Source organism: Populus trichocarpa, chromosome 9, assembly GCF_000002775.5.
Source record: "Populus trichocarpa isolate Nisqually-1 chromosome 9, P.trichocarpa_v4.1, whole genome shotgun sequence".
Classification (NCBI taxonomy): Eukaryota; Viridiplantae; Streptophyta; class Magnoliopsida; order Malpighiales; family Salicaceae; genus Populus; species Populus trichocarpa.
Window position 1 is genome coordinate 11,572,469 of NC_037293.2, and position 13,837 is coordinate 11,586,305.

Here is a 13,837-nt window from a genome sequence, read left to right on the forward strand (position 1 = left end):
GTTTTTATTCTGCAGTTGCTAGCGGGCTTTATTTTTCACCGAGAATGAATTTTCCGAGCTGCGGAAGAAATTTGACACCATGTTGCAGGTATCATTAGGCGTTGAAATTGGAATTTAAGCACTCTAGATACAATGGGATTAAACAGGCAGTCTAAGTATTTTGAAAACAACTTGTTTGATTTAAACACGCTAAATATGGGATTAAATGCGTTATATACATTTTTAATCCTTGTGAGAACTCGTTCAACCTCTTTTTTTTTCAAAAGGGAACTGTTCTTACGATAAATTATCAACAGGGTTATCAAACCTTGATTTACCCACGATTTGATCTAAGAATTGACCTGGATCAATCAACTTTAAAAAAACAAAGTTAAAACAATAAATTTTTTTAAGTCAAATTAAGTTTTGATTGTATCATAAATTAATTTGTTGGGTCTAGTATGTTAGGATATTAGCATGCAAACCCGACAAAACAAAAGGTAAGAGATATGATAAAATGAGAAATGAGACACACAAGAATTTACATGGTTCATCCAATTTGGTTACGTTCATAGGTAAGTATAGAAGGATTTTACTAAGTAATGTGAGAATTACAACTTCTCTTTACTAATAGGAGAACAACTGAAATCTCTCTATTATTTGGAGAAAACAGCTCACTTACTCTCTCGCAAATACTTTATAATTTGGTGGGATTACTTTCCCTCTCTTGCTCTCCTTTTCTTCTCTCTTGCAGTGCATCTTAATGCTTGGATGTACTGTCTAATTATAGGCAAGCATCCATGTCTTTGTGTTGCAAAAGACAAGAGGCACCACGTGATGTTGCAAGCGGCACCGAATTGGTGCCTAAAATTATTGACTAAGGTGTAAAGGATGACTTCACTTTCTCTCACCATTGTTGATTTAGGTGGCTGGCTTTACATAGTCAACCGAATAAAAACAAGTCGATTTTAAATTGATATTTTTTTTTAAATCCTAACCTGAGTTAAAAGTCGGGTCCCTCATCATCTCGCAAGGACATGGGTTTAATAATCAAATGTTTACAATTTACCAATGTTTTTTTTTGGGTTATTGGTTGTTTTTTCATGTGCAGTTAGAGAGGAACATCCTTCAGGAGGAGCATGGTGGTGAACATATTTAAGCTGGAAGCTGCTACTGTCATTGGATGAATCCTTTATAATTTATGAAATAAATCCAAATATTCGGATACCTCTATTGAAGCTTTAGAGATGTTTATTTTTCATAATATTGATGCTGTCTGGGTTTTGAGAATGATAGAACTTACATGCTTGCTTTATGGTTATGTTTTGGTGTAATGATTTTGAAAACTCATGATTTAAAATATGATTTGAATTAAGTTTAAATTGAATAAAAAAATATTAATATAGTAAAACTTATTTAATCTAACCAGATTTTTAATTATTCAATTAAATCAATTAAATCGAATTTAAAAAACTTATTTTTAGAAAAAAAAACAAAAAAGATGTTTCAATAAAAATATCAATTCAATGAACTACAGTTAATTCAATAATCCAGTAACCTTGGATGAATCCCCAACAACTATGACCCTACAACCTATTAGAAAATCGGAGCTTCATTGATTATAAAAGTGAGATATAAGATTTGGTGTTACAATGGAACAAATTGAATCCATCATCATTGTAACCCTTCAAATTAGGTAACATTTCGGAGCTTTAGTTACGAGAACATAAATAGATAGTTCTAAAAAATAAAGTGTTTGAACTACATTTCTCGTAACAAATTTTGCTTAAAAATCAGCTATGTAGAATATTCTTCTTACATTATTTCTCGAAGCTTCACCTTCAAAAATATAGTGCTCAGAACCATGACACCCTTATCTCCTTTCTCTAGCCATTAAACACCCCCCCCCCCCAAATAAAAATAAAAATAAAAATGCATATATATATATACACACTCTCTCTGTCGCTGAAGTCTCCATGTTAGGGCAGACTCATAAGCAGAGTTCATGCTGCTCGATTCTTCTTCCCTTTCTCCACCGCGAGTCGATAAAGCTTGTTGCTATCCAGGTACTGTGAATATGCGTTTTTTTTTTCTCTTTCACAAATAATTACAAGTATTTTTTTTAAAAAATTAAAAATGCTTGCTTCTTTTGATTCCGATTCAATCAGTTATAATTTGTCAGGGTTGATAAAAGCTAATTATGATTGGTTGCAGCTCGTACATGATATTGTTGGTAAAACTGGCAATACCTTGGTTAGTGTGATCGATGATAGTTTCTTTTGTCTATTTTTAGTGATTGCATGATTTAATTTTTGTTTTGAGGGTGAGTTTTAACATATCCGACGGCCTAATTATACAAGGTAGCCATCCCTTGAATTTAATAGTTCCCGTGGGAATGTATTTGATTGTTTCACTAAAGTTCAGATTATATTGGTGGTTAGATTCATACAAATTTGATATAGTTTGGTTGTAGAATTTTTCGAAACCTAGGAAGGGAAAGAGGAGTGCTCACTACTGAGCTGTTACTAATTGTTGAATTTCAGTTATAATGTCGTCCGTTGAAGACTTGTAAGTTCAGTATAAATGGTTGCATACATGTTGTCTGAAATGACGCGAGCATTGGAAACCACTTTTTTGTTTTGCATAGTTTCCTTTTGTTTTGTTTTTTCATGAAGGACCGGTTTGATTGGCATGTTAGTGAAATTCGATGTCCCTTGTCAATTTGGATGGTTGGCATTATCGTGATATGATTAATAAAGGTAAAGTGTGATAAATTCTTTGCTGATTAGTTGGCTATAATAGGTCACGGAATGTCGATTAGTTGCTATAATAGGTTACGGAATAGAGAGCAGCCTACTCATGCTTCGGAGATTTTGTTTTGTTTGTGCAGGTTGAACTTGTATTCCACCTCCGAATGGCTGGTGGCGCCACTTAGCTACCAAGATCGGTGGGTGCTTATGAGTTGTATCTTTTATAAGTAAATATTTGATTGTACTTTGTTCATGGATTGTCAGGGCACCACTATATTTAATTTGTTGAGATGATTCTTGAGTTGTAGTAAATTATCCAGAAAAATTTCCTATAATCTCTACATGGATTTTGGTGTTGCTGAGGAAGTAGAATGGAAGCACCTGACAGGTTACACATATCTTGTGCTTTGCCATGTGGCATTGGCTTTATGTACCATACAACTTCCACCTAATATGAATGATGGGACCCACCTGTCATCGTGTCAAGCAGGAGCGAGATGGGGCCTACTCAGTGGAGTGAAGAATATTTGGAAATGCCATTACCTACCAAAAATGCTTCTAGTTCCTTTGAATTTTGAAACTGGATAACTTACACCACTGTTTCATTGCCTCAGAGCAGGTAAATTTTCACAAAGTAGCTATGTTCAAATCATTTTTATTAATCAACTATTGTGCTTCTTCCTTATCACCTCATGGGTTTTTTGACATCCAGTTTTCTTTTTTTTTGATAATATTTCGATTGCTAGATGCATCAAAAGTATTTATTCTGATATTAAGTCATAATTTGAAGCAACTCAATTGTTTTGGTCTGTTTCATTAGCAGTGGCATAAATGTTAATATCCATAGTCTAGGTGCTAAATCTGTAAGGTACCATGCTGAACTCATGGTCTGACATTGTTTTTATCTGCAATTCATTTTGCATATAACTCCCTCACTCTTGTGGGAATGTCTCATGCAAAGTTGCTCACTTGTCACTGTAGCTTGCTATCTTCTCCAGATTCCATTAGTTTAGGGTTCTGTTAGTGTCCTATATCTTAAATGGCCATGTTAATTGTTAAAGGACTGCTCCAACAATATGTGCAGTCACTGTTTGATGAGGTAACAGTGTCAAATGGTTTTACTGCTTTTCTGTAGAATCTCTTTTGCTAATCCTATGCTTGTCTTCACTTTACTCTTTAGGATGTTATTGTTATTTCTTCAATGCATTCGGGGGCTTTTGGCAAAAAAAAAGGAGGAAAAATAAAGATTGAAGGCTATTTGATCTTGTCTCAGTTTTCTAAACCTGTTCATAAAATAGTGTATTTTTATATAAATACTTTTATAGGCATACATACATACAGATGTATGGGACATGTTCTTAAGTTGTTCATTCAATTCTGTGTGATTGGTTCTGATTTCAAAGTATTTTGTAGTTGTGATTTGAGGCCATTTAAATTTGGTGTCATGCAGAGGACTTATTTGTTTGGAAAGGTTTTCAGTCCTGATGATGTGTTTTTATTATATTCCTTGTAGGGGATTGTGAATGCTCAGTTCTGTCATATTCAAACTTTGAAAACAGAGGAGGAACCTGATCATGTTGTGCAATTGATCAATACATACTGCATTGATGTGGAGTCAATCTTATTTGAACTTGGAAGTTACATGTAACACTGTACCCAAAACTCAACTTGCAAAGCGTCAGTTATGGTAGATGACTTCCTAGAATAATTTGGGTTATTTAACTCATTTTTATATACCTGCAGTGATCTTCCTGATGTTGATTTTTCTAAGTTGGCTGCCCTAGCCCAGCAAGTAGAGGAGAGAAGCTCACTGTAAGATGATATTTTATATTCTGTGTAAGGGTAGTTATTGGATAATAAGAGTAATAATCATGTCTGATAAATAGAGAAAATAGGAAAAAATTTCTGGAATGGAGTGTATGTTTGACATTGGTTGGCTACACGTGGTGCACTCGTAGATAGGTTGCTTTTAGTGAAAAGGAGTTTAGATATACTGAAAGAAGGAAATATTAAGAGAAAAAAAGCAGCTGTTTGAACATGGTTTAAAAGGCTGAGCTCATGGTTTCTTGCCTTTGATCAAGACCTGGGTACAGGGACTTTCCTTGGTGATGCAAAAGCTCACAACATGTGTGCATTTATTAATGTGATTAGGAAATACATATCTATGTTTTCTCCTCATTTCAATCGTGCACTTTCTATTTTTAATCTCTGGGGTAGTGGGTGCTGATGGTTGATTGTTTACTTTTAGTGGTGAACAAAGAAAGAAAATTTCATGTGCTTGTCTCTCTCTCTTTCTCATGCGCGGTTCCTCCCTTTGCTATGGTAGACAACTTGTTTAGCATGATTCATCAAACGATTGTATATTTTTGCTTCTCAAGTGGTCACTGGACCTTCAAGTGCTCTTAGCATGCTTTATATTGTCTTTCTTCAATGGCAAGGCCACAATACTTTTTGTTTCTTCATGAAATATTTTCTTAACTCTACATTCTTTCCCATTCCTTTCAAGTAAAGAGCATAAATAACAACTGGGTTCGGAAGTAGCTCCTATATGTGATGATTTATTTGTACTTGTTTGCTATCAGTCTCTTACTTTTATTAAGCTGGCATTAGGTGTTCTTACCTTTATGTTTTTTTATTTGTCTTCATGGATGTATATGGCATGCATGTAATGATGAATATCATATATGCAAATTATAGTCATTGACTATTCTACTCAGCATTTTTTTATATTTCCTATGTATACTATGATATATCCAAATATGTATATGTAGTTGTATTAATCAACACTCCAATTAAAAAGAAAAGCCAATTTGATTCCTTTTCTTCTTTAGTTAAAAGAACATAATGATCGAAATGGTTTAAGCACCGTCTCTAAGAATAATGGTTAGCTGAAACAATAGGCTAACACTTTTAGGTCTATGTGATAATTTATTTTGCATGGAACTTTAAATTTATCATGTCTGTTTTGGAATGGTGTCATGTGGAAATGAGCTAGAGTGATCTTTCTTATATGTTGGTTCATGGATAAAAAAAATAATTTAAACGACAATAATGATAGTTCATTAAAGTTCAAAAGTAGCAAGTATCTAGTAGTTTCCTTTTTTTCATCATGCATTATGCTCTAGAGTTCCGCTGTCATGTACATTTATCACGACTCATTCTTCCTTTTAGTTAAAAGGCGGCAATAACCCTAAGATTTACAAGTGTGATGATGTTTGGATAAATGCACCGCTGTCTTATGCATATTCTTATGATTTGTCTGTGTTAACATCCACAAACTCAAATGTTGGAATCTAGCAATGTGAGATAATCATTGGTTAACAAATAACAATGAGAGCTATTAGTCGCTTATATTCAGCACAAAAGATAGTAAATGGTAAAAAATTATTGCTAATTTATAATTTTTCTTCTCAAGGAAAATAAATTGTGCGGATGGTTTTACCAATTTTCCTACAGTTTCTTTGTTGTCCCACTAGTCTAGCTGAAAGTTAATTTCCCATCTATCATAAAAAGAATTAAAAAGGTGGATATAATGTACTTGGTTTTACAGCATGGGTGCAGAGCATATGAGGCTTGCATGTGCTGATCTCGTTCAAGCTTGTCTTCAGATGGATAAAAGAAAGTAAGGTGGCTTTCATGCTGTGCTTTGTCATTTTCTTCTCAATTATTGATCTGTAGGAAGGATGCGTCCTACATGTTACATGATAGATGGTGATGGTTGATAAATAACTTGCTAGCTACTTAGACTTGTGTCGTATCTACTTATTTTTCAAAGACATGCTTGATTTTCTTGTTGGTTATCATTTTCTTATCTTTACTATATTCAATAATTCATATTTGGATTAATAACTTCCTTTCCTCCAATGTATTTGTATATATTGCCGTTTCAGTTTGTCCCTTTCCCTCAATTGGATAAAGAATGAATTTGCTCATATTCGGACCAAGTTGGAAGTCGTTGTTCAGGTAATTCAATTTTAATTCTTGTCTTGCGGACTCTTAAGTTCTTGTTTACATGCAAAGTAACATATCTGCATATTGTTGTTTAGGATTTCATGGTATGTTTCCTTGACCTCTTGTGGAGTTTTTATAGTAAGAATGTCATTTTTTGCATGAGTGGATAGTATTGCTATGTGAGTAGTGTAAATTTATTGGATGCATAATGGGAGATGAAAAATGCAACTCAGCCTGAAGGAGAATATGGGTAAAAAAGAATTCTATATATTTAAGCATATTTCCAATTATTCACAAGGAAAAGAAAAAAAATGCCTAAATGCAAAAACGATTAGTCTTTTCAGTATTTAACATGAATTTAAGGTACCCTGGCAGAAACTGTAAAACAGGGCTAGCAATTTTTAGCAAATTGTTTTACTGTAAAGATCTTCAATGATTGAAATCAAAAGGGACAGTAATAATTGAATGTAGATCATAATATTACATAAAAATAACAATCCAATACTATAACTACTAAAATAATACACCACTTTTAGTTGACGTTGAACTTGAATATTTATTTACTGATTTGAAATTCATCTTTCTGCAAGCACAACCTTGGTTGGTTGTCTATATTGTAGATCCTAGAATTCTCGAGTGTGGTACATGCCATTAGCCGGTTCACTTTGGTTCTACTAATCACTAAAAAGCTCATGAGTACTGCATAATCGTACATCATTATCATTCAAACTCCCTTTCCAAATATCTCACATGCTTAAGTATCTGCTAGATCCATGATAATATTTGATTGTGTGGTTCACTTACGTTTTAATTGATCAATTGCCTTTTTTCATTAAGATTTCAAAAACTCTTATTTTCTTATACCTTGTATGTTTTAGACTTCTTGCTGCTTAAGTTTGCAGCACTAGTGATAAATGCTTGATTTGTTTGCTACCACAGGTTGGAAACATGTTTGAGTCTTTAATAGGTTTTGCTTTTGGGCTTTGGTAGAAGTTCAACATGGAAAAAAGATATACATTTGTAATGCCACACAGTTGCATAAAACTTCTTGCTAAAGAAGGATAGTAGGCAACAATCATAATCAAATCAAGCTCAAAATCCTGAGTCTCAATTTTGAGTGGCTGTGCGCAGCACTTTTAATTGAGGAAGAATAGTTTCCTATAATGGTTTTCAGGGCACGTGGGATAAGATTGCTGGCTTGTTGCATTTTAGGTATCGAATTGCATGTGGCAAAATGCGCGTCATTTCTCGGCAGCATTTTACTTAAACATATAAAACTAATATACAACACCTACATTAACAGGACTTTGGTTTATCGTTCAGTTGTTTTTGAGAGAGTGAGGGAAATTCATAATTATACCAAGCTCTCCCCAAGTTCTTGGCACATGCAGATTGTTTTCAAGTTTTTGGTTCTCCACAATAATTTCTGCTTCACAGTATGTCCCTGTTCTAATAAAGTATGGTGCACAAATGTTTTGTTGCCTACATTTAACAGAATACTTGTTCTGCTTGTTGCTTTTTTTGGGCCTCACTGGTTTGTAGATGGAGCGGAAGATTATGCGACTTGAGAGCAAACATAAAAAGTAGATTTCTGTCTGTTGTCAAGTTCACCTCGATGTGTCTGAGAGAACTTCTCGATAACCTATCCATGCAGGAGTGATGCTTGTGGATTTAAGATCAGGTTGTTCTAATAGCTGTTGTTGCTTTGTACTTGGTTGTATATTAGTGGATGGTATGCTGTATTAGGAAGGATTCTCATCTTTATTTTGCACTTATAAATAATATACTCATTTCGTTGCAGAAAGTTGGCCGTTAACATAAAAGAATTTGTTTCTATATAGTATGCTTTTTTTTGGTCTAACAAAGGGGTGAGGTTCGACCAGGTTGAACCTGACCTGGTGTTTCCATATATTTTTCTGCTAAACAAGATCGGACAACATGATTATCTTACTCTAATGTGGATTGATGTGGATAACACTGAGATGAATGACCATGGAGTGCTAAAATAAGTTTGCCTCGTCATTGCCCAGTCGCTGCTGTAAAATGACTGTACTTCTCTCAATAGCTTGGGAAGAACACTCGAGAATATTGAAAGCAATATCCCCCCCAAGGGTATTGAAGAGATCGGCCAGGTTTTGGTTTTCTTGGGAGAATCTTGTGATGATTCCATCAGAACAAAGAAACATAACATCTTTCGGCTGGTTAATGAGACAATTCATGACAGAGACATAATCACTGTAAGTATTTGGATATCTTTTTCTCGCATTGTTCTAGGGAAACACAGTTTACGAGGATGGTGCCTGTCACATTGCACCAAGATAGTAGCTTAAATCTTTTTTTGATCCAGAGAAGAGCTTATCGAAGAAGAGCCACTTATGGTCTTCAAACTCCAGTACATGAGCTTTGCCCGAGGTTAGGACCCATTGACACAAGCTCAGGTTGGCAAGTGTTCGGATTTATTCTGTCAAACCTACGAGGAAATGGAAAGATGCATGTGGATGAACTCCTGCCACCTTGTCTTTCTGTTCCACGTCCTTCCTCAGGACTGCGCTGAATAAGTCTCTCACAGAATATTCTAATGATTCTTGATCTGCAAAATGCGAATAATCATGCTGAGTTTCCTCATGCCACAGGCTTCCGTTTGAAGCAGGAACTTGATGCTTCTCTCTATTTAGGCCCGCAAATGGAATTGATTGGCTTTCATGAGCATCTCGTAGAGTAGGATCTCCATCAGCACGAAGACTCGGATCTTATCTGTTAAATTGGTTTGGCCTAGCAGGTTGCCATGACAAACTCTAATCTAAAACATGAAAATCTCTAATCTAAAACTTGATTCGGAAACAGTTTTAAATTGAATTGAAAAGAAATATTGATCTTAACTAAATTTTTAGTGATTTGATTTATCTAGCCTGACAGGTCAAATTAATTATTGTTTTTATAAAAAATAGAACAGCATCCTTATAATAAAAATAATTTACTATGGTTGATTCCATGAACTAGGTCTTTTTACTGATTAGTCATATAATCGGGTCTGACAAGTATGTTCTCATCTCCACTTAGGCTTGACCACGATGGACTTGCTTAGCCTCAGCGACTATCGCCTCTCATCTGGCTTGAACTTTACCCCATCTGGTAATGATTTCACTTTCCTTCTCAGTATACTCACAGTCGCTTTGATATCAAACTCATCAACTCTCGTTCCTCTCAACTCCATATCCCTCAGGTTCTCCAACAAGTATAATTGATAAAGGCGAGAAGCTTCAATATACTTTTAGATTTTCTATCATTCATTTCCCCAGAATAAAGAAAACCTTGAGTAATACACATCTTTTGTACAAATATCATATACAAGAGAAATTTTGTTTTGGTGGAAACTGAGGGTATAATAGTCAATTAAGAAAATAGGATTTTTTTTTTTCGTTCTGAGCGCAAGCACCTTATCTATCATCTTTGCTTCCGTGTCTGGAACATTGTAAACGCAAAAAAGATGGCAGCGTCCTTACACCACGCTGTCCCCAAACTCACTATAACAACTGCAGCTCGTCCCGAGTCAAGATGGCTCAGTTTCAATCCAGTCAGGTGCTGCGCGCCGACGACAACAACAACCACAACTGACGCCGGGGCTCATCGAATCACGGTGAAGAATGGGAACGACTCGCTTGACATATGCAGAGTCCTTAACGGTATGTGGCAGACTAGCGGCGGTTGGGGCCGAATCGACCGAGACGACGCCGTCGAGGCAATGCTTCGCTACGCTGACGCTGGTCTCTCCACCTTCGACATGGCCGATCACTGTAAATTATTCAAAACCCTTACCCTTTTTTTGTGGGTTTTTTTTATGTTTACGTGGTGCGTTCTCATTGGCTTGGAAAGTCCTGGCCCGTTTGCTTGCCACGTCGGCTTTCTTAGTTTACTTTGTTTGTTGCAGCAGTGCCCCTATGGGTATTTGCGCATTCGCCACTTTTTTCTTTCTATTTGTAAAAATGTAACCGTTTAAATGACATGCTTTGGCCAAAATGCCCCCACTTCCTCTCATAATTGCAAAGACCTTTCTATAGAATCAATGGTGGAAGCTAAGACAAGGAAGCAGATAAGATGAAAGAAAACTACTGGAAGGGAAGGAACGTAGTTATGGGGTTTAAAGAAGCAAAAACAAAAAACCCTTTTGTAATCTTTTTAGTCTCTTTGGATATTAGGCTTTTTTGCAATTGAAAATGGCAGAGCTTTTATACCAACCATTTAGCAGCTTCAGCTTTAATGGAATGAAACTGGAAAGTAGAAGAGTTGGTGATGTAAGAAAAGTAACCAGTTTGAAACCATTGCAATGTGTGTTGACTGAGGAGGATAACAGGAGAATTGTGGTGGTGAAGAATGGAAAAGACTCATTAGATATATGTAGGGTTGTTAATGGGATGTGGCAAACAAGTGGTGGTTGGGGCAAGATTGATCGTGACAACGCTGTTGTTGCTATGCTCAAATATGCTGATGCTGGATTGACTACATTTGATATGGCTGATATATGTAATGAGCTTATAAAGAAGTAGCTAGTCTTCCAATACTGTTTTTTTGTGTGTTGCAAAGATTACAATTGATGCTCAGACTTAGAAATAAGTTGTTATTTAATTGGCTTGAGTCAGCAGCAACTTTACTGCTTATGAACTGGATAAACAGAAATGTTTTATAGATATACATACATTGTCGTACTGTATAATGATGATATTGGCAGTCTATTATTTTTAATATTTGCATCCAAGAATTGAGTCCCTCATTGTTTCAGTTCTTATAACTCTGCAGATGGGCCTGCTGAAGATCTGTATGGCATTTTTATCAACCGACTTCGCAGAGAGCGTCCACCAGAAGTCCTGGATAGGGTTAGAGGGTGAGTCATAACCACTTTGTTAATTGGCATGTATTATAACATAGGAAGGATATTGTAGAATTTATGTTCATCTAGAATAAAGGAAGGGAACTGTGGAGTTAATGCTTACCTCCGTATATTATGCAATGCAGCCTTACAAAATGGGTTCCACCACCCGTTAAAATGACTGGTAGCTATGTGAGGCAGAACATTGACATTTCAAGGAAGAGGATGGATGTGTCATCCTTGGACATGCTTCAGTTTCATTGGTATTGTTCTTTTGTTTCCATTGTATTTGGACAACATTTCTCTAGATTTTGGATATTCAACATCAGCACTTTCTATTGATACCTGTTAGATATTGATGAATTTTTCTGAAACTAATGATTTGTGCTTTTCTATTTTCTTTTTTATCTTGAATAGGTGGGACTATTCTAATCCTGGCTACCTTGATGCCCTTAAACACTTGAATGACCTAAAGGAAGAAGGTTAGAATTATTTATTTTGGCAATTCAAAGAAGGCTAAATTATTTATCTTGCATTCTTATGGGCACGTGAGTCCATATATCTTTGATTTGATTGCATTACTTCAGCAAGTTGCATGCAGGTAAAATTAAGACTGTTGCTTTGACAAATTTCGACACAGAGAGATTACAAATAATTTTAGAAAATGGAATTCCTGTTGTCAGCAATCAGGTATTATCGAACAATTTCTTGTTTTTGTCACTCCCATCTCTTAATGTAGCTTGTAGCTCATGTAAACTAGTATATTGTGATTCCATCAGGTGCAACATTCACTTGTGGACATGCGTCCTCAACAAAAAATGGCAGAGCTTTGTCAGCTTACTGGAGTTAAACTTATCACGTCTGTTTGTCCCTCTTTCATTGCACGCGCATAGAAATATGATTGCACAAATAATATTCTGTATTAGCCTTTTGGCTTGCTAACAGAATTTACATGATCTGCTGTACAATTGAGCATTCCTTGGATAATTAATGAATGCAGGTATGGGACGGTAATGGGTGGACTGTTATCTGAGAAATTCCTTGACACTAACTTATCCATTCCTTTTTCTGCCCCACCATTAAATACTCCTTCCTTGCAGAAGTACAAAAGGGTAAGAGATAAGAACTCCATTGAATACTGGCTTTATTTTTAATAAGGAAACTGTTGGCTTTTGTTTAGTGATTTTACTAAAATATCAGATTTACTTCTCTTTGGAAGTTGGTCACATTTTGAGGAACAAAAGTCTTGGATTTGTGATTTTTTCATCATCTACCCTCTCTTTTTTCAGATAAGAGTTCTCCAAAATTATTTACATTGCAACCCTAGGATGTATGAGAGGGAGAGAGATTTAAAGCTTTGGATGTTTACCACTGTAATAGTATGCTTAGATTCGTGTCATAAAATTCTGCAATATACATGACAGATGGTTGATGCTTGGGGAGGATGGAGTCTGTTCCAAAGTCTGCTGCGGACACTTAATAAGATAGCCTCTAAACACGGTGTCTCCATTCCAACTGTAGCGGTGAAGTACATATTAGATCAGGTATATTTCAGCACTTCCTAAATGCTCATTTCTCTTTGATGGTAGAATTTCTCGCTGACCAAGGATTTTTCTTCTGGCATGTCTTGTATAACTACAGCCAGCAGTGGCAGGATCCATGATAGGTGTTCGACTTGGTTTGGCTGAACACATCAATGACGCCAATGCTGTGTTTTCACTGGTCCTCGACGAGGAGGATATGAACAGCATACAGGAAGTTTCCAAAAAAGGGAAGGATCTGTTAAAAGTGATTGGCGACTGCGGGGATGAGTATAGGCGTATATGAATTTTGCATGCATGTTTCCGTCACTGGTGTTTCGAAAGTGCTGTGATCATTTTGTGTATCAATGTGAATTCTGTACTTTGCAAGGTTTCATCATGTAATATTTATGATTTCTGTATATTTTAATAGAATTGAAATAATACAGAATATTTAAAACGTTCAGCTTTGCGTCATCAATAATAATATTATTTTGACCAGGATCGTATCAAGTTTGCATAAAAATATTTTACTAGGCTGGCTTTGTTCTGCTGCAGAAAAGAGATTAGCAATAAATAAATAAATAAATTCTTGGGCAAGGTATTTTAATTTATAATTTTTGGTGACAGTTTATTAAAGGTTGCAATTAACCCCTTTTCATCCTATATTTTTGGTGACTGTTTATAATTTTTGGTGGCATTATTCTGGTTGAATTGTATTTTTTAAAAAAATCAATTTTTAGTTTATATTTTTATATTGTCTTAAATTAATG

At 35.4% G+C, this 13,837-nt stretch overlaps 1 protein-coding gene across 2 annotated transcripts; it reads left to right on the forward strand.

Moving 5' to 3' along the window:
• The first annotated feature begins 9,770 nt into the window (after window positions 1–9,770).
• LOC7478635 (flagellar radial spoke protein 5) lies at window positions 9,771–13,565 on the forward strand. Of its 2 annotated transcripts, none has more exons than XM_002313629.4 (9): window positions 9,771–10,474; window positions 11,475–11,559; window positions 11,691–11,807; window positions 11,962–12,026; window positions 12,146–12,234; window positions 12,324–12,403; window positions 12,545–12,656; window positions 12,969–13,088; window positions 13,186–13,565. In XM_002313629.4, exons 1-9 carry the CDS (start codon window positions 10,168–10,170, stop codon window positions 13,369–13,371), a joined length of 1,161 nt encoding a protein of 386 aa, XP_002313665.2. In that variant the 5' UTR covers window positions 9,771–10,167; the 3' UTR covers window positions 13,372–13,565. The 2 variants fall into 2 exon arrangements, with proteins under 2 accessions (XP_002313665.2, XP_024464152.2); XM_024608384.2 differs by lacking the exon at window positions 9,771–10,474 and adding an exon at window positions 10,745–11,201.
• The last annotated feature ends 272 nt before the right edge of the window (window positions 13,566–13,837 follow it).